We start from the raw sequence: 24,806 nt of genomic DNA on the forward strand, positions 1-24,806 counted from the left end.
TCTCATCTCCATGCGTGTTGTAACTCTGTCTGACGCCCCCAGCGCTAGCTAAGCCTAACACAGATCCTGGAGGTAAGCGGTTCCAACTAGCCTACTGCTCCCAATAAGTGACAAAATAACGCCAACATGTTCCTATTTACACGTTGTGATTTGTATAGTCACAGGGTGTACAAATAAAAAGGTCATATGAGACACAGCCGTCTTCTAACCGTATACAAACTGGAACTATATTCTCAGAAAGGCGAAGCACTGCTACTTCTGCTACTTGGGTGGAGTGATTTGCTAGCAGCACCTGAAGCCCTGTGGTGAGGAGCAGAGAGTTCGCCTGGAGTTCGCTCAGAGTTGGAGTAATAGAGTCAACATTTACTAGATAGTAAAAGCATAGTGACTTTGTTATTTGTACACCCTGTGGCTATACAAATCACAACATGTAAACAGGAACATGTTGGCGTTATTTTGTCACTTATTCGGAGCAGTAGGCTAGTTGGAACCGGTTACCTCCAGGATCTGTGCTAGGCTTAGCTAGCGCTGGGGGCGTCAGACAGAGTTACAACACGCACGGAGATGAAAAGGGTATGTATCGACTTGTCTAACTCTGGGGGTTACTGTGAATAAGCTAAAGTCCCAATAAGTCGGTGTGTTCCTTTAAAAGTAAATGGGTTTTAAATTTTGATTACAGTTAACAGAAGTGCAACACTATTGTTCGTCTGAAGAGGGCAATATAGAAAGAGAGTCCAACTGACTTGGTGTATTTCTTCCATTTTGCCACAGAGTGTCACTGTTGTCTATGGGAAAACACTGCACTGTACGTGTCCAACCAAATGCAGTGAAAGTTTCAGAACAAAGAAATATTTGAGCTTTATTTATTTATTAAACAAAAAATCAACCAAAAAAATGTAACTAACGAAACAAGTTAAGCACTAAAATATCAGAAAACACTAGACAGAAGAAAAGAACTGGATGCACAAAGACTCAGAGACTTGCACATGTGACTCCAGGTCCTCTTTTGCCTTTAGCATTCAGTTACTGTTTTTACAAATGTTTACATCCATAATTACCTTTTGTTGAACAACACCCACATCACTGACAAGAAAGTAACAAAGCATTGATATTAAATGACATGAAATGGGTTATCTAATTAAACATGTTGTTGACATCAAGGAAACATGGATGGTACAGTATGGGTCAAATTAACCTTTCAGTCTGCAACTTGTAGTTTACCCATTTTCCTTAAGCAGAAAAATACAGACCCATTTCATCTTGAGCCAATAAAACGTAACAAGAGTGCAGACCATTTTCCGGTGATTTTTACTGGAGCCGTTTTATTTTCAGACAGCAACATATTAGCTCTAGTTCCTGGTTACATAGCAGCTAACCGTCCTTTTTCTCATTGTGCTGTTCATTTGAATTAAGTGCTGCAAAATACACAGCAGAGTTCATCATTGCCAGCATGTAGTTGGAGTGCACAACAAATCATGTATTCACAGACATGTTTTGTCCCTGATGAGAAGAACATTTCCATCATGAACTCTTTAAGGATCCATCCAGTATCAGAGTGAAATACCATATTTCAGATGTTGGGTTGTTGATTTAAGACCCGTCACAGCTAAGAAGCATTTTAGTTTTATTTAAAATACAATGGATGGATTTTGTAATCTGACAGCTGTGAAGACATTAGAGGTTTCCTTTGTTTTTAAATCTCTCTACCATCTTAACTGAAATAATCCAAACCTGGATAGAGGCATTATTGTGAAACTTGTAACAAAGAGTCAACAGTAGCAACCATTTTGCATTACATCACACGTTTTAGCTCCAGTAAATAAAAATAACAATCAAACACAAACAATCAACAAACCAGACCTGGTTGAAAGTGTAACAGAAGTCCATTCAAGTACTCACAGTTATTTTGGGTTATTATAGTCTGACTTACATAATGGATTGTAGACAACAAATTCTATATTACACAGTGTTTGTAGAATATTTAATGTCAGGCAATACATGTTAAATTGGCAGTTGCCATTTCCAGCTAGTCTGAATTCTGGATAATACAACAATGTAAGTGTAACTAGAGTGTACATTTTGATTTACAAAAACGGGTAATTACTCCATCCAACACAATCAATCTAAGATATTAAGTATTTGAATGACTCCTGTCTCTTTCCCAGGCCTGTCACAAATAAATATATTCTGTATATAGCGACACATCTCACAGTAGCCAGGTTTATAAATCTATCTGTCCATTACTGAATAATCTGTATAGCTTAGTATCTTAAGGACTGTGAGCCACTAAAATACTGTTTAGACCGAATAAGAAAAAGGCTGTTAACATCAGATTTACGGGTCAAAATCCAGTATCACAGTATTTCTCAAAATGTTTTATTAGGTCTATCAAATTTGAATGGGACATTGGCTTTGGTGTATAATTGGTGGAAAATACCTTGTATGTTGACCTTGAAGCAACATCGGAAGCTTTTTGGTTCAACAGTAATGACAACACAACTCATTTACAGCATGATATTAATAATTAGAATTCATTCATCTCATCGATAGAAACAGGGATTTCTAAAAGTGTCCTGTCACCTTTCAAAGAGCCCTCAGTCAAAACCAGACCTCCAAACCCCTTTATTAAAGGTCCCATGGCATGGAAATTTCACTTTATGAGTTTTTTTAACATTAATATGCGTTCCCCCAGCCTGCCCTGGGTGTCCTGCTCCGCCTTTGAGAAAATGAAAGCTCAGATGGACCGATCTGGAATCTCCTCCTTGTGAGTTCATAAGGACGAAGGTTACCTCCCCTTTCTCTGCTTTGCCCGCCCAGAGAATTTGGCCCGCCCATGAGAAAGAGAGAGACATCATGGCTTGCAAACAAGTTAAGTGGTTGGTCAAGGCCACACCCCCACCCTCCACCATGCCCCCCCCCTCTCCTCCTCAATAGCATTTAAAGCTACAGACACAGAAATGGCACGTCCTAAGTAAAGCTAATTGTTTGGACTGGCTCTAGTGGCTGTAATTCTGCACTAAGGCTGAATTTCAGGAAAGAGACTTCAGATACAGTATTAGGGGACCACTAAAACTATAGAAAAGCATCCAAAAAGCAGCATGTCATAGGACCTTTAAGGAATCTAGACACTTGAGGAGATATTAATGGAATTAGGATGACAAAGCCTCACCTTGTTAGATTGTATAAAGAGCTACAACAAATGTCTACGCCTGGAACCCAAGTCAAAATTCAAACTTCAGAGTACAAAAATAAACACACAATCTCCCCTTTTGCATGCCCTGAAAGCTCAGAAGGACACTGTTGATTAATCCCATTGGATCCTTTAATACCTACTAAAAAAAGAGTCTGGAAAGGAGAAAGAGTTCAGAGACAATTGAACCTGTTGTGGTGGGCGTGGTCTTCTGGGTAGACCATCGGAGGGTGTGACGCTGGAGAGTGTTAAAGGACGGGGTTTGGAAAGATGGTAGGGGCCGAAGGCGAAGGGAGGGTTGAGGGTAGCCCTGGTTTCTACACATTCGTCCGACACTTAGGGAAGATGGGTCCTCCCTCAAGCCTTCTCTTTCTTACTGCAGATGGAGAGGAGATGACACAGGTAGAAGAGAAAGAAGTATAGATGAGGAAAATAGAGAGGCAAAAGGATGAGGGGGAAGGAGGAAGGAAGGGAAACAAGGAGAAAGAGAAAAATGTAAAAAAAAAAATGCAAGATGGTTCTTCATCATCATCAACAACAACTTGAGCTAAAGCGGAGCAAAGTTGTAACAGAACAGGACAGAAAGATTTAAATTACAGCACTTTGTCTTCAAGTGGTTGCAAATGGCTTCAGCAGGAGATCTTAAAGGGGAAAAAACACCAGACAAAGGTAAGACACATTGATAAGAGCAGAGCTGGATTAACCCACTCTAGCCCTGGGACAAAAATGAGGTGTGGGCCCCTACTGACCCCTAGTTAGTGATCATCATTAATTAGTCTGTGGTAACTTAATTGAGCACAGTTTTATTTAGCAAAATACACCATGTGATGACAATATGTACTGAGACAATAAGGGCCAACACAAAGGTAAAACTAGATTTAACCTGTTGGTATTGCCTTAAAATAAGAGTACTCTGATTTAGCACTGAACTCCTAGAACATTATTGAACTCAAAATTCTAATTTTAAATTTGTAGTCTACAGACCTTGCTGACACTGCCTCAAGTGACATCAATTGAGGCAATTGATCAGATGTTATGCAACTAAGAGAGTTGCGTGAAATCTGATAAATTGCCACAACAGGTTTAATAGAACTTATTTGAAGATATGCAGTTGTACACCCCAAGACCTATAAACAGAGTTTGGTATGTAATATAGGCGCTCTTGCCCTTTAAGGCCCCTATCCTGTCAGTTTATACTGTAATTTAGTGGTGCAGAAAGTATTAACAAACACATCTGCAATGTATTAAATGATCACAAACAGTGAACCTGAAGACTTCGGGGCCACTGAGGGTTTGGGGACCCGGGGCAGTTACCCACTTTGCCAGGTTAACAATCCAGCTTTGGATAAGAAACGTTTAAAAGAGTAGAAGAGAGGACAGAGGTCAAGCAGAGGAGGCCAAATGCTTCCAGACAATACAGGAACAGCAGAACAGCAGGTCAGGAGAAGAGAATGATCAAATGGGTAAAAATGCCAAGGAGAAACGTAAATAAAGTGGCCAAAGAATAGATTATAGCACTGATTTATTACGGAGAAATATACTGGGACCGTGATGCAGAAAATACAAGTGAAGACCATGAAGGTTTCTGCAGCTTTACAGTGCAGCCAAAAGAAGATGGCAAGCAAAAAAGGGAACAGTTTCATCCTGTCCAATCATATTTCAAAGACAGAAAAGGTACTGTATATAGTGGATGCTGTTGTCCAGTTAGTTAGGGGATTAGTGTCTTGCTCAGTGTCTTGGCTCCTGATCGGACATATGACAGAACATGTCCATTTTTGGAAATTAATCTTATCTGCTGTTAATTCTTCTGTATTTCAAAAGTGCAGGTTATTTTAGCCTTGCAAAAATAATATTTCATAGTCAAGTTTACTTTTCATTCTTTTACTTCTGTTCAAAAAGTAATTCAGAATGTATAGACACAAGTCCTATTTCCCTGTTTCTGGATCTTCCAGTCTTCAGTATTGTTGCTGCCATGTTGGGCAGAGGCTCTTACACTTCTTTTGGAAGAAAGTGTGGCAACAAAAAATATATTCGGACTATGGTGGGGGCCGGAGAGCAACAACAGCTACATAAGGAGACACTGTAGGTGGTCTCTGCAAACCCAAATTTGACTAGAAGATGAAAAGAAGGAAGGCGATGAGAGGTGCTGTGGAGAAGTCACAGAGGAGTATGACAGGTGGTGGCAGAGGTTTCCAGTAGTCTGGAAAAGAACCAGGTGATGTTGGCAGAAGAAAGGCAAGGCTGAGCGGTCAAACGGTGCAGTGTTTGTGTTTCGTTCTCTTTTACTTAGTCTTGGACTTGAACTTTTTCCCAAAGGCTCTCTCCAGCTCAGGGACAGACAGAGTGAGGGTGAAGGAGCCGTCCGACTCTGACCTGACGACCCGAGCTTAAAGATGACGAGGGGAAGGAAAACGTTTTGACAAGATTATGACACATACTGTAACTTCAAGTGGTTTGTGATACAATACGAGCAGACTATAAAACCATCTAAACCAAAGAAGCCTATTAACAGATATGCAAATGTAACCATACTTCTGAACTTCAACTCAATCCTGTTCTGACCTTTGGTGGAGGTGCAGACGATCGCTTCACATTTATCCTCACTCTCTACACTTAAAACTGCACCCACACACAGACTTAACAAGTACTAATTTTGTAAAGCTGATGATATGAGGTCAAATGTTTAAGACTGTCAGAGAGGAGTTGACTCAACTCTTTGGTATAAAGACAGCAAGTAAAGTAATCACTGTAGTAATTTGTGCATGTACATAGCAAGAACCTTTTCTTCCACCAGTTTCATTTTGTTTCTAGCTCTCATGCACATGCTCATTAATCTTTTCTTAGTGCTGATGTCATAACTTAGGAAGCAACGGTTTTGCTTGGCTGGGGCTTTCTGGCCGTACTACAGAGTTACCGGCCGATGATATCACTCCGATTCTTCTACTAGAGTCTGATTGAAGTAGACCCCAAGGAGATATAGTGAAGATAAAGTGTCAGCACTGACGCACGTAACAAACAACACTGCCAAATGCAATACTACTGAAATACTGTGTACAAGTAACATAACTCACTTAAAAGCACTGATTATAATACAATATTTACTAGAAATGTTAATCTGTTTAAGTCCAGCTCATTAACTTTTCTCACATTCCCAAATCAGTTTCTTAAAGCAGGCGTAAAAAGAGTCTGTGTGTGTGTGTGTGTGTGTGTGTGTGTGTGTGTGTGTGTGTGTGTGTGTGTGTGTGTGTGTGCGTGTGTGTGCCTGTAACCCACCCAGGTCGTTGTTGTTCATCATGGCATTGGAGCCTCGGAGGCGCGGGCCCTGCTGGGTGAAATGATATCCAAACTTCAACAGCGTGGTGTTTTTCTCCAGCATGCTGGCTATCTCCATCTCCACCTTGTTGCCTAACGGCTGGCTCTGGAGTTTGGAGAGAGAGTGTGTGGGGGAGAGAGGGAGGAGGAGATACAAAAAGAGATGTAAAGAGATAATTAAAAGCGGGTAAAAGAAGGTGATTTGTGGTAGCGACATGAATATAAAAAAGAAAGAGATGAGAAGAAGACTACAAAAAATTACTGACATCCCCTCCACAAACCGTGCCGCTGCGGATAAGGTGGAGATCTACAGTACATGGCAACAGAGGATAAAGTGGCAGGCGGTAACATGCTTTTTCAATTTGAGATTTATATAATTTCAATCAATCAATCAGCTAAATGGAGCCAAATGGCAAAGGAAGCCAGGACCATTCAACAAGTTGAACTAATGAGCGAGCGTGAGTCACAGATGTACAACTCAGCAGTATGACACATAATGCAATCAGGGAGCATTAGACTGAAGTGGCAAAGATGGCCTGTGTACACAACCTGGCACACAAACCCACACACACTCACATATGCATGGTAAGTGTGTATGAGTCTTCATGTCTTCTATGCAAGTGGGTTGTGTGTGCGTGTGTGTGTGCGCGCGCGTGTGTGTGTGTGTGTGTGTGTGTGTGTGTGTGTGTGTGTGTGTATTGGTACCTGATTGTCTATCTTGAGCTCGTGTAGTGTGGTGTTATACTGCAGTGACTCTATGAGGGACAGGACTCCAGTCCCTGTAATGAAGTTGGACTCAACGTTCAGGCTCTTCAGCGTTGTGTTCACCTTTAACATCTCTGCCAGGGCCTGAGACAAACAGACATCACATACTGTATCTTACTTCACTCAATTCCTTGCTGCCTTTTCTTGCTCTTTATTCTGGATTGGTTGCCAAAATAAGGTAAGCATAAAATGTCTTTGTGATGTCTTATTATTTGAAAGTTCAAAAAGCTATCATTATCACTATCGCTATTATCGCTATCACTATTAGGAAGATTTTAAGGACATAAAAAAGTTTTGGTTTTATTAGTGGCATTATCACCATAACCGACAACAAACACAAAACGGTTGCTGGAAAATTTTCATGGCAAAAGAGACAACTATGTGACATGATTTGCATCAAAATATATAGTTACTCAGGTTAAACCCTGATACAAGTTTGAAGACAGAAAAGTGTTAAGGTGAGACACTACAGGTGAATAGGGTAACATTTTTAACTTACAGCTATCACCATGAAACTTTACCAGTTGATTACTCACATGAATAGGAGAAAAATATTTATTGCAAGTTTTCTGTAATTTTATGTTTAAATATGCTAATCAGGCTATATCTAATTAAATTGCATATATTTTGACGTGACGAATCTGACCATTAAGAAAAACAAGGTTCAAAATTATTTTTGCATTTTGTTGATATATTCAATGAAAAGACATTACCAGAGGGGATTATGAATATCTCCTTTTGTTACCCAGTAAATCTGAAAATACTGCCAATAGCCTTAAAAAATTGATTTCCGCCCTATTTTTAGGCATAAAATGTCACATAAATCAGGCCAAGAATGATATATCAACAATTCGCTCTGGACAAACCTTCACAACATAGTTAGGAATACGACTGTAAAGTTTGGTGTATATAGGTGCTACAGAAGTGGAAAATCGTCACGCGGAGTGTGAGAAGAAAACGGCCTTTAAAGATTTTTATGGCAAAATTCCACTAATTCACTAATTAGAATGATACTTTAACAACGGGTGGTCTGGATTTCAGAGAAATGGAGCAATAAAGCAGGTAAAATGGATTCTGGGCAGCATTTTGTGTTAAACGTTACAACTGTGACTTACAAATGCTACAGGGTCGTTGCTCCTGGTTCCTACAATACTAAACCTCTCCACCACGGTGTTCTTCATCAGAGCCTCAGCGTACGCTTTCAGAGTCCTGATGGGGATGTTCTGGGGAGAAAAGAACATAACAGCTGTATGTTTTATTTATTATTTATTCTCCCAAAAGGAGGCACTAAATGAATGTCCTACACACAAAATCCCAAATTGTTCATAATACAAAAACATTACATAATTTTGTTCATTAAATGCCTAGAATGTGTTTCACTAAATAACATACATGCTGTGTTCCAAAGAAATCAATGTTATGCTCTGTGAATTAATTTTGCACCCCCCCCACACACACACACACACACACACACACACACACACACACACACACCTTGATGTTGTTGAGGTTAACCTCCACCAGGTCAGGGTCGTTACTCTTCATTCTCAACAGGGTCTCTTCTACGTCAGTGGAGTTGGGCTCTTCATCAGGGACTGCTTTATACTGGGTACACTGGATCACACCTACAACACATTCCCAGTACACACTCTCATGTACAGCAGGATACTGTTCATTTATCTATCTTACTGTTGGAAAAACACATTTAGCCCTTTCCCCAACGTCAATGTCTATATTAAGAGTTTAAGACTGCCAGACTTCACTGAACACTGCAATTGAGACGCCATTAACGTAACATACATTAACATAGCATTCTATACTGTGTATGAAAGTGTTGCATGATTGGCCAGTCAGAGATCATGTTAAATATTACTGTGGATTATGGGGGTCTCTGCTGGTTCAGAGGTGAATTTTCTCAATCTACAGAGAAGCCCATCATCCTTCAACTGAAGAGAATAACATTTTTACAACAAACATTTTATGTTTTTAATTTTTTTTATTTTAACTTCATGTTTTGATGTTTCAACAGCACAAAAAGAGAATAAATCATAACAAACCACACCATGTTTTTGCATAAGATTGTACAAGTCATGTATATAAAGGATACCACAGCATGTATAGTTTTATTGTTTATCCCGCTTTTCAGTCAATCAGTTTCCAATAATTTTCACGTTATGAACATTATTTTTGAAAGAATTTTTAAAGAAATGTTCTTAATATAGGTAATTCATCACAGTGAAAGTTTTATTCATTTTCTTTTTGCATAGAATCAGCACCGACTTGTCAATTAATCTGCACATGTAATTATTTTGCCACACAAGTACATACTAACTTTTACCACAGCGGCAGATGTGATGGCTTATGTAACTCAAAAAAGTTTCAAGTCCCTTGACATTTATTTTGTGCAGTAGTGAAAAAAACTAAAACAGAACAGTTTATTTTGGAAAATGCTTGGCAGTGACCTGTAGTAAAAGTATTGTTTAAGCTTACTGGAACAATAAATGTGTGTTTTATTTCATATATCAGTAAATAGTTTTAGTAATCAGCTTGAACCAATGTTTTGGTCAGTATATATAATTTCTGTAAGTCTACGGTAAGAATAATAACAATATTGGGGCACTAAATCCCATTTAGTAAATTATCCAATTTACAGCATATTATGCATTTCCCTTCAAATGTACATTATCAGATTTGGCAAAAGCAGAAGATGTCACCGTTTTCTTTTAAAATACAGATCTTGATTGTTTTCATATGAAACAATGCTCAAACAATAACAAAAAAGACCCATTGTTCAAACACTTTTTGATGTCCTGTGTCCTGCCTGCGCTAAAAACAAAGCAACTGCCGGTTTCAGCAGGCGAATCACAAGTTTATAGCTGGTTCTCTTTATGAGAGTCGGTCATATTTGGAAGTAAGATGCTCAGCCTCTGTGTCTGTTTAGAGCTAGAAGAGAATCTATAGGATGAGCCACCATGCAAGATAAACAAGGGCTCATTAACGTGTGCGTGTGCATGTGCATATCAGAATACTACAATTTACACTGTAGTACAAGATGAAGGGTAGAGATGAATCATCAGTTATTCCTGCTGAATAATAATGTATCTATACACTTAGTTTTATCGACTGAATTACTTAGTACTTAGTTTTAAGCTGTGTAATTATACAAGTCAAAACTCACTTCAACATTTTTGTTCAATGAGGTGATTGTTTTTTCATTCTTCAAAACTAGTTGATTAGTTGAGATTATTTTAGGCTACTTTTACTTGTTTCTTGAAAGTCCCTACACCAAATGTATCTGTGATTGAACCATGCAACTGGCAGATTTCAACAAAAATAAAAGACTCATAGTTACATAAGCTTCAGCACGTGTAGCAGCGTGTGTGTTTTACGTACTGTTGAGGCCTTGCTTGTTGACTATGGTGCTGCTGGCCAGGGCCTCATAGTACTGCTGGTTACTCATCAGGGTGTGCATACCCAGGATGGCTGGAAGACAGTAAGAAGACTGAATGAGGATGAAAGGAACAAAGGGAATGAACAGAATCAAAGGAAGAAACATAGAGATAGAGAGAGAGAGAGAGAGAGAGAGAGAGAAGGAGAGGAAAGCTAAACAAAAAAAGTCTATAGATGTAATGATTGTCTAGTTTCAGCCATACAGTGGACCACCATGCTAATACAGACAGCACATCAGCAGTTGCAGCATCCCGAGCAAGTCAAACCTGACACCGTCAGTTTCAACGATCAAGCAGTTGTATGCTATAAGGTTTCAGGCACAGTAGTTTGAGGCTCTGTTGGCTGACTACACATACATGTGCTGCTCCACCATCTGCATGTTCAAGGATGTCAACTTGAGGACTACTTGTGTGCTGGCAGCAGTGAATCTGAAATCTGTTTTTTTTGACCGGGCAGCTTCTCTAAAGACCTGATGACGCTATATAAAAGAAACAATTTGGAGAGAATTATCACCTCGTCTTTTGGTCAGAGAGCACCGGAACGGAACAGTTTGCAAAGATGTAAACAGTTAGGGAACACAAGCAACCAAGCTGCTCTTTGTAAAAGTGGGGAATGTTACAGCAACTCCAAGGACTTGTTGTGCTCCTAAAATATTTCTGCAGCAATATTGTTTTGTAATAAATGTAGAGACTCTGGTAGTGGGTTAAACTAAATGTGTTTACATATTGTAATGTATCTCTCACAAAGGAGATTGAATGTAGTATTTACAGTTATGATCTTTCAACTTACCACAACTCAGCTAGCTTAATGCTAATTATCTTTCAAACTTTCATACAGTAATTTTCTGGAACAAAATACCTGTAATTCTTCTAAAACACAATACTTGAGTTCATTAAATTTCAAAGGTTAATAATGAGACCTCTGTGTGCTTAACTGCAGTGTGTGAAACATGGAGTGACCCATCTCGATTACTCTTTATAACAAATATGTTAAAAGTTTGTACATGCAGCAAAATATTTGCCACAGAAATTACATTTGCTAGCCTGGCTTAACTCTCAGTTTATTGATTGACTGAATGTCTGCCTAACACAAGCTGACAACACGAACATGACAAGAGGACCAAACCCGTTCCATGCAAACACCGTGCGCAGTCTACAGATACCCTGGACGGTGTTCAGCTAGCGAACAGAGAAATCCAGCAGGGATGGAGGAGGTGAAGGAGATGGAGGGATGAGGGGGAAGGGTGGAGGGAAGATGGAAGGAGCGCTAGAGGAAACGGAGAAGACTTGGATTAAGGAAAAGTAAATGAATGAGGGGAAGTTGAGGCCACTGATTAGTGAGAGAAGATGAAGAATAATCAGACACCTGCGCTTTAGCGCTTTCAACAGTATATGAATAGCATTCATTCAGAGGCTTTTTTATGTATGTGGGTGCACAGGTGTGTAAGTGTGCTTATTTTTTGTTAGTTATTAAAGTTTATCTATATATATTATAGACGTCAGATGAAACAAAACAATAATGTGAAATTCTGGATGAAAATCTGATTATATTCTCCCAATTTGTCTCTTCACTCTCTACTATTGAAAGTATGTTCTAAACTGCCTTCACCACGAGGACTCTGTTAACTGTGGTAAAATCTGTGTCTTCTTTAAGTAGGATATAGAACAACTTTTTGATTTAAAACCTAATTAGTGAAAAATTAAACCAATAAGCCTTATGGATATAGCGTAGTCTCGCTTAGCCAGACCCTCCTCCAAAGCGCCCCCAAAGTAGGGTCTGGCTAGTCCATATAACAATCGGGGATGGGACGAAAACGTGCTCTGGTTTAATGGCATTTCTTTAAACCAATTAGAATCGTCATGGGCGGCGCTAAACTCCGCACAAAGCTGCTGCAAAATAGTCGTGCGAGAGAAAATTCTGATTGGACAGATAGTCTAGCTAGCTGTCTCAATTTACCCTGCAGAGATCTGAGGAGCAGTCAACAACACTAGTCCTCATTGATCCACCGAATTTAAAATTCCAACACAAAGAAAGCGGAAGGAAACGGAAAAATACATCCGGCAGAATTTCCTGTGGCACCGGAGCAATCCCAGAAGTACAACGTCAAAGATATAGACTATAGTACATGTGACCGTGAGGTGATGTGAGTTGGTGTGATCATGTTACCTGCAATATCACAGAGTTCAGCATCAGAAGCACTAGCCAGGGCTTCTTCTAGCTCCGGCTCCAGAGTCACATTCTCCATGATGGGGTCCACAATCTTTTTAGGCACCCAGGCTTTCCCTGCAACATGAGAGGACAGATTTAATACAAAGACATACACACATAACTTGAAATATATCTGCTGGAGACAATTTGTGTTCCCAAGGAATTTAGGAATTAATGGTTTCACTTATACTGGCTAACCAGACCTCTGCTCAGGCTGAAGTGAAGGATGGAAGCTTGCTGGGAATTACATGACGTCATCCAGTGTTAATTTCGTTGACGAAGACTATGACGAAACATATTCGTCAACGAACCTTTTTCACGGACGGAAACTAAATAAAAAGTCAGATATGATGGCGAAGACTGTGACAAAATATAACAGACACTTTAGTCAACAAATAAAAATGTTAGGGAGGGACGAATGGAGAAGAGATCCGATCAGAACCACTCTTTTTTGTGGGATAAGTTGGGAAGAAATCCAATCAGAGAGAATCTTTGAGGGTAGGTTGATTTATGCGGAAGCAGCAGAGCCGTGTTAAAAAGCCGCAGCAAATGCAGGCGCAACAGCGAAACAAACGCAGCACAGCAGTTACACAGGAGGACGAGTTTGCAGAACTTTGCACAGTTTCGAGGACGTTTTCACAACAGTAAGGTTGTTTACATTATACTTAGTTGTGTTTAGTTGCACAGTCTTAGTTACGCAGCTTTAGCTGATTTCAGTTGACTTTGCTCGTTAGCAACACGCTAACGTTTTGCAGTGCACCCGGTCCGAGGGCAACAACATGTCTCATGAACAACAGGAATGTCAGAGCTAGGTCTAGGACGAACCGTTAAATCTGTATTGCATATTCAAACCTTAATACCATTCCATAACAGACTAATGGATACTTCCAATGACCAAAAAATCTGGAGAAACATTTAGTCATCTAAGTCCACTGCAGATTTAGTCGACTAAAATCTGCTAATATTTGGTCTACTAAAACTAGACTAAGACTAAAAGACTTAAGACTAGACTAAGACTAAAACTCTTATGATATTTAGTCGACTAAAACTAGACTAAGACTAAAAGATTTCAATGACTAAAATAAGACTAAAACTAAATGGTGTGTTATTCAAAAGACGAAGACTAAGACTAAATCAGAATTCGCTGTCAAAATTAACACTGAAGTCATCTAAGTCCCAATAACGTGGAAGTTGTCCTTCCCCAACAGGTGCAACAAAGTCAGATATATATTGGACCGTTCAGAAAAATCTGAATCTGGATTTTGATGGGAATGCCTTTTACAAGTCGGAAACTCGTAATTACGGTAACTGCGATATGACATCACATCAGTGCTACACAGACCCAGTAGAAGAATATATTTATCCGTAGGCAGAATAAAAATATTTCCTCAGTAAGTCAGTATGACCCAGAGATTTATGTCTTTACTGACAGGTCTGCTATGTCAGTGTGGTCAGATCCTCGAGTTTCAACAAGACATTTTTTGGGATGGTTACTGACAGCTTGGCTTGCTGGTGAGGGTAATAAAGGTGGTTGTCTTGTCAAAACCAATTTTAGGGAATAAAAAAAAATCTTCCAACTCATGGATACCTGAGATGTCCATGCCAGACTTCTAAATTTAGGGTTTTCATGAGACAACTTTGAAGGTTTGCGGCTTAGTTTAGGTCGTGATTAATTTGAGTGTTAATCTGAATATTTTCCAACGTTGAGTGACTGGGGGATCCCGAGGCATTCCCAGGCCAGTGTGGAGATATAATCTCTCCACCTAGTCCTGGGTCTTCCCCGAGGCCTCCTCCCAGCGGGATGCGCCTGGAACACCTCCTAGGGAATCTCCCAGGGGGCATCCTTACCAGATGCCCAGACCCTGTCAGCTGGCTAGATAACCCAGCTGAGGGGGTTCAGGCTGAGGGGGTTAATATTTAGGGAAATCAAACATTTGACATCCAGTGTTGACATCCAAGTGTTCTTGTCACATCTGTCCATTTCATAAAACACTGCAATGAGCCAGACAAAGCCACATTTTAATCTAAGTAGGTTTATTTTGAGAAAAAAACATTTCATACCTCTCTTCTCCCCTGTGAAGGGCACTGGGTCTTCTTGGTCAGGATGCTCTTTGGCCTGTTTCTCCAGATGGGCCAGCAGGTTGTCTCTCTGAAATGTTCCTGTCGGAGCTTTCTTGGTCTGGTCCTTCTGCCGCATCCCAGCTGGCAACAATGCATTCTACACAAAAATGAGAATGTACGTAATTTAAAGGGCTTGCATTGGGTATTGAATTTCTTTTCCACCATTTCTGTCTGACATTGTCTCATGTCTTTTTCCCTGTTATAGTAGTTAAGTCATGTAACACCTCATAACATGAGTGCAAAACAATGAAGAACAAGTGACTCCAGGATTGCTTCCTTGCTACAGTAATACTACTGAATAAAACACTAATCTCAATTACATATCTTGCACGCACCAGTGGTACCATTCAGTGCACTCTTCTTGAGCAGCACTCCAGTCAGGGCTGAGGAACAAATCCTTTATAAATGCTTTGTGGTGATTTAGAGTCAGAGTTAATCTTTAACCTCAGTCTTTTATTCTGAAAAAACACCACAAAAGACATTTACATTTTGCCAGCTATCAATCGAAATAAGAATAAATAGGATAATAACTCACCAAATACAGAAAAACGACCAATAAATGCAGGGCAGCAACGTAATTAGTAAGTTTAAAAGAAACCTGCTTAAAAAACAAAAGCACACAAACCCCAGTGGGAGAATACACACTCACTTTTCATACATTTTGCAGGTGTTCATTAACAATATTACAACACTGAAATGGTATTATTTGCAGTAAAAAAAAAAAATGTTGAACAATTTTTGAAAAAAAATATTCTTTGAGTGAAGCTCGATTTAGAGATGGTGATACAGTATCTTTTCTCTGGTTAATGTAACTCCCACATCAGTCCTTACCTCTGCTCTAGCCCAACACAGGACCTAGACATTACCCAGAGCTTTGCTGCTCACCAGCTTATTTTCAACCTAGAGCAACATTCAAAACCAAGCTCTTACAAGTGCTACTTCTAGCTTCATATCTTATCTGTCCTCTCAGCACTCAGAGGCCTCTCTCCTCATGACTCTGTCTGTCTTTGCCTCTCGTACTTAAACCCCCCCATTCCCCGTCCCCATCCAGCAAACCGTTTTCAAAAACATACCAAACTATTTACACTGTCAGACCACATTAACATGATTATTTGGTTTGAAATATACTCGTACGTGACTTACAGTACATTACAGTAGTATTTATAGTAATGCACGGGTTTATCACACCGTCACTGCCCAGCTTTTAATGTCACATGTTTTATCAGCTGTAGGTAACAGGCACATTTCCAGTCCCAGCATGTTATTTTTACCAGCATGAGACTCTCTGGCTTCCTCTCCTATCCTTTCTAACTGTACTCTACTCTGTCCTTTTTCTCCTGTCATCCCACCCCCTGCCTCATTTGGTCTCTATATATCTCTGTCTTCCTCTCAGCAGGACAGCACATGACTGTAACATGCTTCCATTAACAGAAGGCTGAGATGCCGGGGCTACAACTTTTTCTTGGCTATTCAGGAGCAGGGAACATTGACATATTATCACGTTAAAAAGTTGATATGGCATACCTATGTAATATTTACACATCCAGCAGATACAGAGTAACATTAGCACTTACTTAAATGTTTTCTGGCCACCGGATGAATGTAAGCCCAATATATACTCTACTTTTAGCTTTGTTTTTGGTCTCTACCAACCAACAATTGAAAACAAGTAAAATAGCTCTTTGCCAGTAAATGCCCCTCTAGGTTCACCAGCTAGTAGCTACTTTTGTTAGTTTGGTTAGGCAGGAAGTGGTAGTGGGTTTACTAGAGCTTTATTTTGTTGAAAATAGTTTCCTTAAGTTGGGAGCGAACCAAAACAGTAAAATTGCAGCCTGTAAAAACAAAACAACAATCCGAAAGATGTTAAAATGTTAAGCGATATGAATGAATGCAGCTTTAAGTTATGTACTTTAAGTGAGTGAAAAAACAACATTTTCACTTTAGGTTAAACTTTCTGTGAATCGTGAAATGTTACCAGTAATCTAGGTACATGGGATTAGTTTGAACCTATTATAAAAAGGATGATAGAGCTTTATTCCAAAGATTTCACAAATCTCAGAGTTGAAGTTACAGCCCCCAGGATGTGATCATGGTAAAAGTAAACAGTATGAACCAGTTCAAGTTGTAGTGTGTCATTGTATGACCGAGAGGCAGTGAGAAAATACAAAATGTTCCCCAAATGATTGACAATAAATTTATCTTTCTACAAAACAGCTGCCAGACATGTTTTTGTTTTTTTATCCAACATGATGAGTTTTTTTTTTAAAGGCTTACTGAAAGTGCTGTGGGAAGCCTCGCAGGGAAGGTTACAGTGTGTTTCAAAGCAAATGGGTACTTTACTGTTGTGAAACGGGTTACCCTCATAAACAGGCACAAACAAGGTAAGCATATGCACACACCGCCTCTCACTGTTTACGTCATGGAGACCCTCCGGTTACTCACTCCTAGCATCATCTCTCTACAGTAAGTACACTGAGTCCTGCACATTATACCCTTCCAGTCATCCCTTGGCATTGAGGGGGAATCCAGCCTCTTTATGAGCAGTTAGACAGTCATCAGCTATTACAGCTGCTTTTACCTCCTCGACCCATGATACATCAATGAAAAACACGTCATAAAAAAGCACCAGAAACTCAAACACAAGTATAACTGATGTACTGTAGCAACTGTAGCATAATTACTAAAAACCCTCCCATAGACTGCACGTGATGCTAATAGGGAAAAACTGTAAATGATAGGGAAGAAAGCCACTAAGCAGTAGCAGAGCTAGCGTCACTGAGTATTTTCTAGAATTGATCTCTGTTTCACTTTAGCCTTAATAACCAAAGCTTTTTCCTATACCTCCTCTGGCATGTATTTGACAAATTGCTAATTTCATCATGGATTAATTGTTTATCGTTTTTCGATAAATTGTCACAAGAAGATGTTTGTTTTGTCCGACCAAAAGTGCAAAAGCTATTTTCATTTACAATGATGTAAAACAGAGAAAAAAAATTAGCAAAGCCTTATATCCGAGAAGCTGGAACCACCATTGTTTCGCTTTTTTCTTGATTAATAATTAGAAATTAGCTAACAGCAATTCAGATGAAAACACAAGGATATGTAGGTATAGCAATATACAGTATTCTGCAGTATCACATCAGGGGCCTCTTTTAAGCCTGTGTGACCACATAACTCTCCACTGACATCAACATAGTGACAGAAGCTCCTCCTTATGGACTTCATATTATAAACTTACATCAGGATCCAGCTCCTCTAATTCATCCTCTAATCGCTTCAGCTCTTCCTCCGACAGTTTCTTCAGCAGCTCGTCCTCGTCTATGTCCCTGTACTTCTCCATCTCCTTCTTCAACGCCGACATGATGGACAGCACACCTACGATCATGGATAATGATAATGTCACAGCACGACAAGCATGTGAACTCTTGCAACAACAAAAAAGAGTTGATACACAAAATTAAAACATTATTTGTTGGTTGAATTTTCTGTTTAGGATTTATCTCATAAAATAAAAATTTGGATAGAAGCTATATATTTTGGCCAACTTTCGTCTGATTTCTGGCAATGACGGTGTGCTTTCGCAGTTTCCTACAACATCGATCTTGAACTTCGAAATTGCTTGAGGTGACTCTTTAATCTAAACTTTTACTAGGGTTAGGGTTATCGGATTTCGGAGATGTGAGATCCGGTGCTGCCAGGGTAAATATATATCTTACAAATACACAAAAGGATCTGGGAAGTAATACAATGGTTCCCTCACCTCAATCACCCCTGCAAATAAGAAAGACAAAATCTAGGAGATCAGAAGCCTGCAAGAAAAAAAAGACCATTTAACTATGGATAGAAACAGCAGAGAAAGCACTAATAAAATAAAAAATGTATATAACGTTGTGTCAACTCATAGTGTTTGAAGGACCAGAGTGTCACTTGACGTTGTTTGCCATTAAAAAAAAAAATAAAAATACGTGCACCTGAACTCACCTCAATGACCCCCAGCTCAGGGGTAAAAAACAGCAAAGGCAGCCAAGTGCCTGTAGCAGCGCTCCTGGGAAAGAGAAGAGACCTGGAGAAGGCAGAAGCACACAGTGAAGAGAGAGAGAGATTGATGGCTCTCAAAATTAGAAAGCCATAGATGCACTAAGACATCTATAGAGAAAGATATTTAGCATCATATTTCGCTGCTTGCTTTCCTTTATTTTTATTTTCCCGTCTTCATTTCTTCCTAAAGTAACTGACAAGGTAGCTACAGAAGGCTGGGAAATAACAGTCTTGTTTTAAACTGTTTTTTCATTTTTTGTGCCATGTCGTAAAAAATGTTTTGCAGTTTTTAGTGGCTCCTTATTGAACGACCACGTCTGAAATACTTGTGTAAGAACGTAACCTTTACAGGCCATTTGATGCTGTTTTCACTGCAGATGCACTCACTTCACATCTCACATTCCTCTGCTATTCTATTTGCACATAGAAGCATTTGGATATAGCTTCTAAGATACAGCTCAAGTTCCAAGTTTCCTGATAAGGCAACTGGCGTCATTTTTAACCTCAACACATTTGTTAGCTGGATTTCTTCAGGGTAGCTGGTCTTGACATTTGGGGAAAAGAATGGTACATTTATTTCCTTTTTTGCCGAGAGTTAGATGAAGAAATTGATACCACTCTCATGTCTGTATGGCTAATACACAGCTACAGGCAGTTAGCTTAACTCAGCATAAAGACTGGAAACAGGGGAAACAGTTTGCTTGGCTCCGTCCAAAGTTATGTGCCAGAATATTTCTTGGCTGTAACTACCTGGAACCTACGCTGGTTGTCTGAAAACTCCTAGCCAAGAAATAGTCCAGCCCCCATAAAACGACCAATTGTTATTTTTACACAATTTTACACGATATAACATGTCAATCGGTGAGTTTTAGAGGTGCTGGTTGGTGGATTTTGGTACCTTTGAACAGCGCCAGGCTAGGCATTTCCACCAGTTTCCAGTCTTTGTGCTAAGCTAACTGGGTGTTAGTTGTAGCTTTTATATTTAACGTAGTGGCGCGAGAGTGGTATTGATCTTCATTGAGCGTATTTCCCATACCGTCAAGCTAGAATTCTTTCTTGGAGATGTAAAACTTTTGTAAAACTTGAGGTTTGGTCCATACGTTTCTATATGGTGTAATTTACGGTAACAACTGGACATAATAATATATATATATATATATATATATATATATATATAAACAAGACAAGAATGTAAGGTTGTACATGTGGACTTAAAACATAAATATTGGTCTAGATGCCATCTTTACTGACTGTAATAAAGAGTTGTGTTAGTTCTCTGATGTTTGCTTCATTTTAAAAAGAGTGGAAAACCTAGAGAAGGCTGTTTTGACTGTGTGATTGGTTGGAAGTTGACAAATCTACTGGGTAATGTAGAATGTGTTATGTTCAACATTTAACATTCAAAGTTCAACTACAGACTGAAGTGTGACTTGCTGCAGCAGCTAAAGTATATGAACAAGTCCCTTTTATGGGATTCTAACAGCGGACAAGCCTTTAGCTAGCACTACAAGTTTTCACCTGTTCACTTGTAATCTAAACTGACACTCTATATCCCCCCCAGAATTATATCCTGTTGCTGACCCCTCTCCCATGAATCACTGTCACAACTACTGTTTTTTCTCAAAGCACTCAGCAGAAATATGTAAAAGTCAACTCGCATAAACTAAATATCTTGTCCAGGAAAGTGTTTTCCTCATGCTTTCCTTCGCTGCTGGCAGTGTGGACAGATAGAGATCAATTTCCCTCTCTCTCACTTTCATTTCAGTTTTGACTGATAATGGATGAGCTGCAGCGGGACATTTGTGGGTCACATAGCACCAAAAGCTTGGCATATGTGCTGTCTCTAAGCCCCAGTTCCTTAAAACTGTGGGTCAGGGTTTGAAATGTGTTGTGACCTGCAGCTGATAGAGGTGCACATGACAACACTTATAATAATAATACTTTTACTGTGCCTGGATTAAAGGATGACAATGTTCTCAAAGTAGACAGAAAGGGTTGAGATGTAGCTTGAAAACCCAACCAAAGTGCAGACAATGATGCATTGAAGGAGTGCAAACATTTCTTTTTGATCTGAAGTCTTAAGTCAGCAAGTGTGTTCCTAGCAGGTGGAGTCAAGCGTGCCGTTTTTTTGTTCTGCTTTCTCTAAGCTCCACGACAAGACAAGTTTCCAAAACCAAAGATGAAGAACTGGGCTGAACTCCAAATAACGCTACAAGTCTGCTGGAAGAAGCCCGGCCTGCTCTGATGATATCAAACAGATCCGTGCCTGTATTTATAACATTTCTACAAGCTTCTGCTTCATTGGAGGACATTCGCTGGGCAGAAAGAGAAGACAATTAAAAATAACCTGAGCCAGAATGTACCCTGTAAAGTCAACAAGGCATGCCCAGTCCCCAAGCCTCTAAGAATAGCAGCACTGATACAGGATCCTTAATCAAGTCAGATGTGTGTAAAACATTTAAACTGACTGTTAAATGGCATTTGGTCTCTCATGAGCGCAGCCTTTGTCACATTACATTTAAAAAATAGAGTTCATAACTGAAATATCTGCTTTACACCCATATACACAATGCAGCTACTCCTGTAACCAAGTGCTATGATGGCCTGCTTTAACTGCTATTTCTTTGTAAATCTTTCAGTTTGACATTAAACATAAACCCTGCAGAAGTTTTTCACCCATGAAATACACATACATCTCTGTAAAGCTTACACATGCTCTCAGAGGTGCCAAAAACTCTTACAGCCAATGAATCAGCACATAAAACACAGCTGCGAGCACAGCGGTGGACTTTTAGATGCTACAGCAGACGACTTCCGGCTTAATGTCATCAAACAGCTTACACGGTCATGAAAAACTGTCACATGTGCAGTAAAGTGGCGTGTGAATTGTTCACTTAAAATGTCTTCGGTTTAGGAAGTTCAAGCTATACTCTAAGCTTATGTCAAACTCATTTAACAAGAGCTTGAACTAGGAGGCGTTATCCTCCCCACATTTGTACATACTACATAGTAGGCTACATACAGTATTTTATAGATTTAGATACGAATAAAAACGTTATCAATGCTACCAACTCCAGTTCCCGCTATGTTTAAAAAATTAAAAAATAAATAGCAAAGGAGGTTGTAATTGACAAATTTAACTCCAAAACGTCTTAAATGATCTTATCTGGTCAACCTGAGAATTCTAACCAGATGTTTACTGCAGGTTTGAAGGTGGACCAGAGGACTTGGTAACAACAAATAACCATGATATTACTATAGGAAATAAGTTGTGCATTTACAAACTCCATTATGCTTTAAGCTTTTTCTTCTTTTTAAGCTTCTCCTGTGGTATAGGAATTAAAGCTTAATTGTGACATTTGTTTGGGGTCCGTCTAAACTATTTTGCAAGATTGCAGTCGTTAGAATGGTCTCTGAAATGACCCAGTAGAAAACAGCTGAGAGGCAACTGGTCAGCTTTCCTATGCGTGTGGATGAGATAAGCTACAGGACTGTGGGGGTGTGTGTGTGTTTTCTGCTGTGACAGTAAGAAGGGTGTCCATTTACATAGTGGTGACCACTGATAAAATACATAGATGCTTACCAAAATAGATTAGTACACTACAGAAAGTTTATGTGAACTTGAGATAACAGTAGAGTGTGAAAGCCATGACCAAACCGTCAAACCAAACATTGTCTAATTCTACTAACTTTTAGTGCAGACATAACTAAACCAATCGGTGATGGCTGCTGTGTCATTAGTCTCCACTTTAGAGTCTTGTATCATGAAGTGTGTAATCAGGAGCGTTGCTGCTTTAGACCTGATGTCTGATCATTTGTGCATTCTGCAGAGGTCAACAAGTCATATGTGTATCACTCTACTAATCAGTGTCATTTCAAGCTAGCTGCTGATATGCTACATTACTAATCCAAGAGATGAACAGATTTATGAATGCATGTATGCATGTTTTAGATTGTGGAACGCTGTGCAACGAGTGTAGCGAGATGACCAAAGATGCAGTTTTGTCCGTCTTTGTATGCACAGCTACGTTAAACAAAACTAAGAAGGAAAGCATAATTTACGAAGTAACAAAGATCACAAGGCTCCATTTACTCTACAGTGATGTATGTATGTATGCATGTCACATAGGAACTGACAACCAACATGTCACCAGACAACTGCTGCATCTCAGTACTTGATGAAATCCCGATTATGCAAGGTGGTTTTACTTTTCTACTTAAATTAACTGTAAAACTTTACATGAATACTGATGTTTATTACATCATTAACCACTAAGGTAACCCACTTTAGATCATGACCCCAACTTACCTCAAGCCTTTCTATATTGTTTTTTGTTATAGGGATTACTTTAAAATCCAGCTAAAAGTTTGTACTAAGATGTTAGGTAAGCCCCATGAAGTACGTGGAGAATAAGTATTAGACATTTGCCAATTGAATAACTGGCATCAAATTAGTCACAGTAGAACACTTCACTAATTTTCTTCTATCAACGACCCCGCAAGTGGTAAATGAGTGCATGAAAATCCCCATCTGTGCAGTACTTTGGCGTTAGGACTCGCAGTGCCAGTACTTTAAGAAGGAAGCCCACAACCACCCACTGCCAATAAGACATTCTCCAACAGGAGGGAACATATTAGCAGTGAAATAAAGCAAATATTCCTGTTTTACCGGAGAAGCCCCCTATATTCTCAATGACCTTATGGTAACCAATTTTCTCCAAGTAATTCTAAAAGTGTTGTACTGTACATTATTTGAACCTTGATATGCAATCTTAACTAATTTGACTGTTTAACAGTCTGCAGTATAATTTTTGCATTTATTTCCGTACCTCCTCCAGCGCTATTTATAGCCTGACAGTCCCGCTGGGTGACAGCAACGAATACTTTGACCAGATATGGTTTCCTTCAGAGCCGCCTGGAGTCGCACTGCGCGGTCCGCTCTGCTGCAGGCGCACAACCCGGGAATCCGCAAAAAACTCCAACTAGACGAAACCGTCCATGACCCGCAGATAATCCTGAATTCAGCAGATTTCACACCGTGCTCACAAAGTTTCCTCCCCCGTTCCCAAGTCGTCTCTCGGCGGAGGCTGAATCTCATCTCCCGCAAAGGGCAAAGTAAACTTATGGGGAAGAGATCCTCCTCCTCCTCCTCCTCCCCCCCCGCAACACGGCTGCCCTGTCACTCCAGTGATGTCATGAGGTGGAACTGCGTCCATTATCGGACACGTTGATTCTCTAGCATTCATAACGTTTTATGCGTGTAAGCCTACGTCTGACTGCATGGTTGACCCACTCGAGCTTGCTTGTTTGTTTGTTTCGTGACACACAGAGGATAATATACAGTTGTGGAGTAGTTACTCAGATAATGTAAAAAAATATACCATTAGGCTACGTGTAAAAGTCCTTAAAAAAAACCTCATACATAAGTAAACGTAGATATAGCTAGTTCGACATTTTCAAATGCGTATTTGTTCTCATGGTGGACAGTTAAGTTAGCCTTGTCAGAAGATTGATACTCTCTTATTGGTGCCTGCAGCACCAATAAGTTTTCTGCGCCCAGACAAGAAGTAACCCCCAGTAAAATGACTTATCAATTACATTTCAGTTTTTGAACAATAAATTAACTATAACGTTAATTATGGGTGTTGTCTCTGCAGTAACACAGGCATGCTAGCGGTTTCTCCCATTTTCAGTCTTTATGCTAAGCTAACCGACTGCTGGC

At 39.6% G+C, this 24,806-nt stretch overlaps 1 protein-coding gene across 2 annotated transcripts; it reads right to left on the reverse strand.

The window, feature by feature from the left end:
• Positions 1-2,926: 2,926 nt before the first annotated feature.
• Positions 2,927-24,187, reverse strand: tmod1 (tropomodulin 1). Of its 2 annotated transcripts, XM_078268684.1 has the most exons (13): positions 23,914-24,187; positions 19,028-19,109; positions 18,807-18,855; positions 18,285-18,421; positions 14,987-15,143; positions 12,884-13,000; positions 10,661-10,750; positions 8,762-8,892; positions 8,383-8,490; positions 7,208-7,351; positions 6,464-6,608; positions 5,477-5,576; positions 2,927-3,566 (listed from the first exon to the last, which is right to left on the reverse strand). In XM_078268684.1, the coding sequence occupies exons 4-13, from the start codon at positions 18,405-18,407 to the stop codon at positions 3,548-3,550; spliced, it is 1,134 nt and encodes a 377-aa protein (XP_078124810.1). In that variant the 5' UTR covers positions 18,408-18,421; positions 18,807-18,855; positions 19,028-19,109; positions 23,914-24,187; the 3' UTR covers positions 2,927-3,547. The 2 variants fall into 2 exon arrangements, with proteins under 2 accessions (XP_078124810.1, XP_078124819.1); XM_078268693.1 differs by lacking the exon at positions 18,807-18,855.
• Positions 24,188-24,806: the final 619 nt, after the last annotated feature.

The sequence above is a fragment of the Sander vitreus genome, chromosome 2, assembly GCF_031162955.1.
Source record: "Sander vitreus isolate 19-12246 chromosome 2, sanVit1, whole genome shotgun sequence".
Taxonomy (NCBI): domain Eukaryota; kingdom Metazoa; phylum Chordata; class Actinopteri; order Perciformes; family Percidae; genus Sander; species Sander vitreus.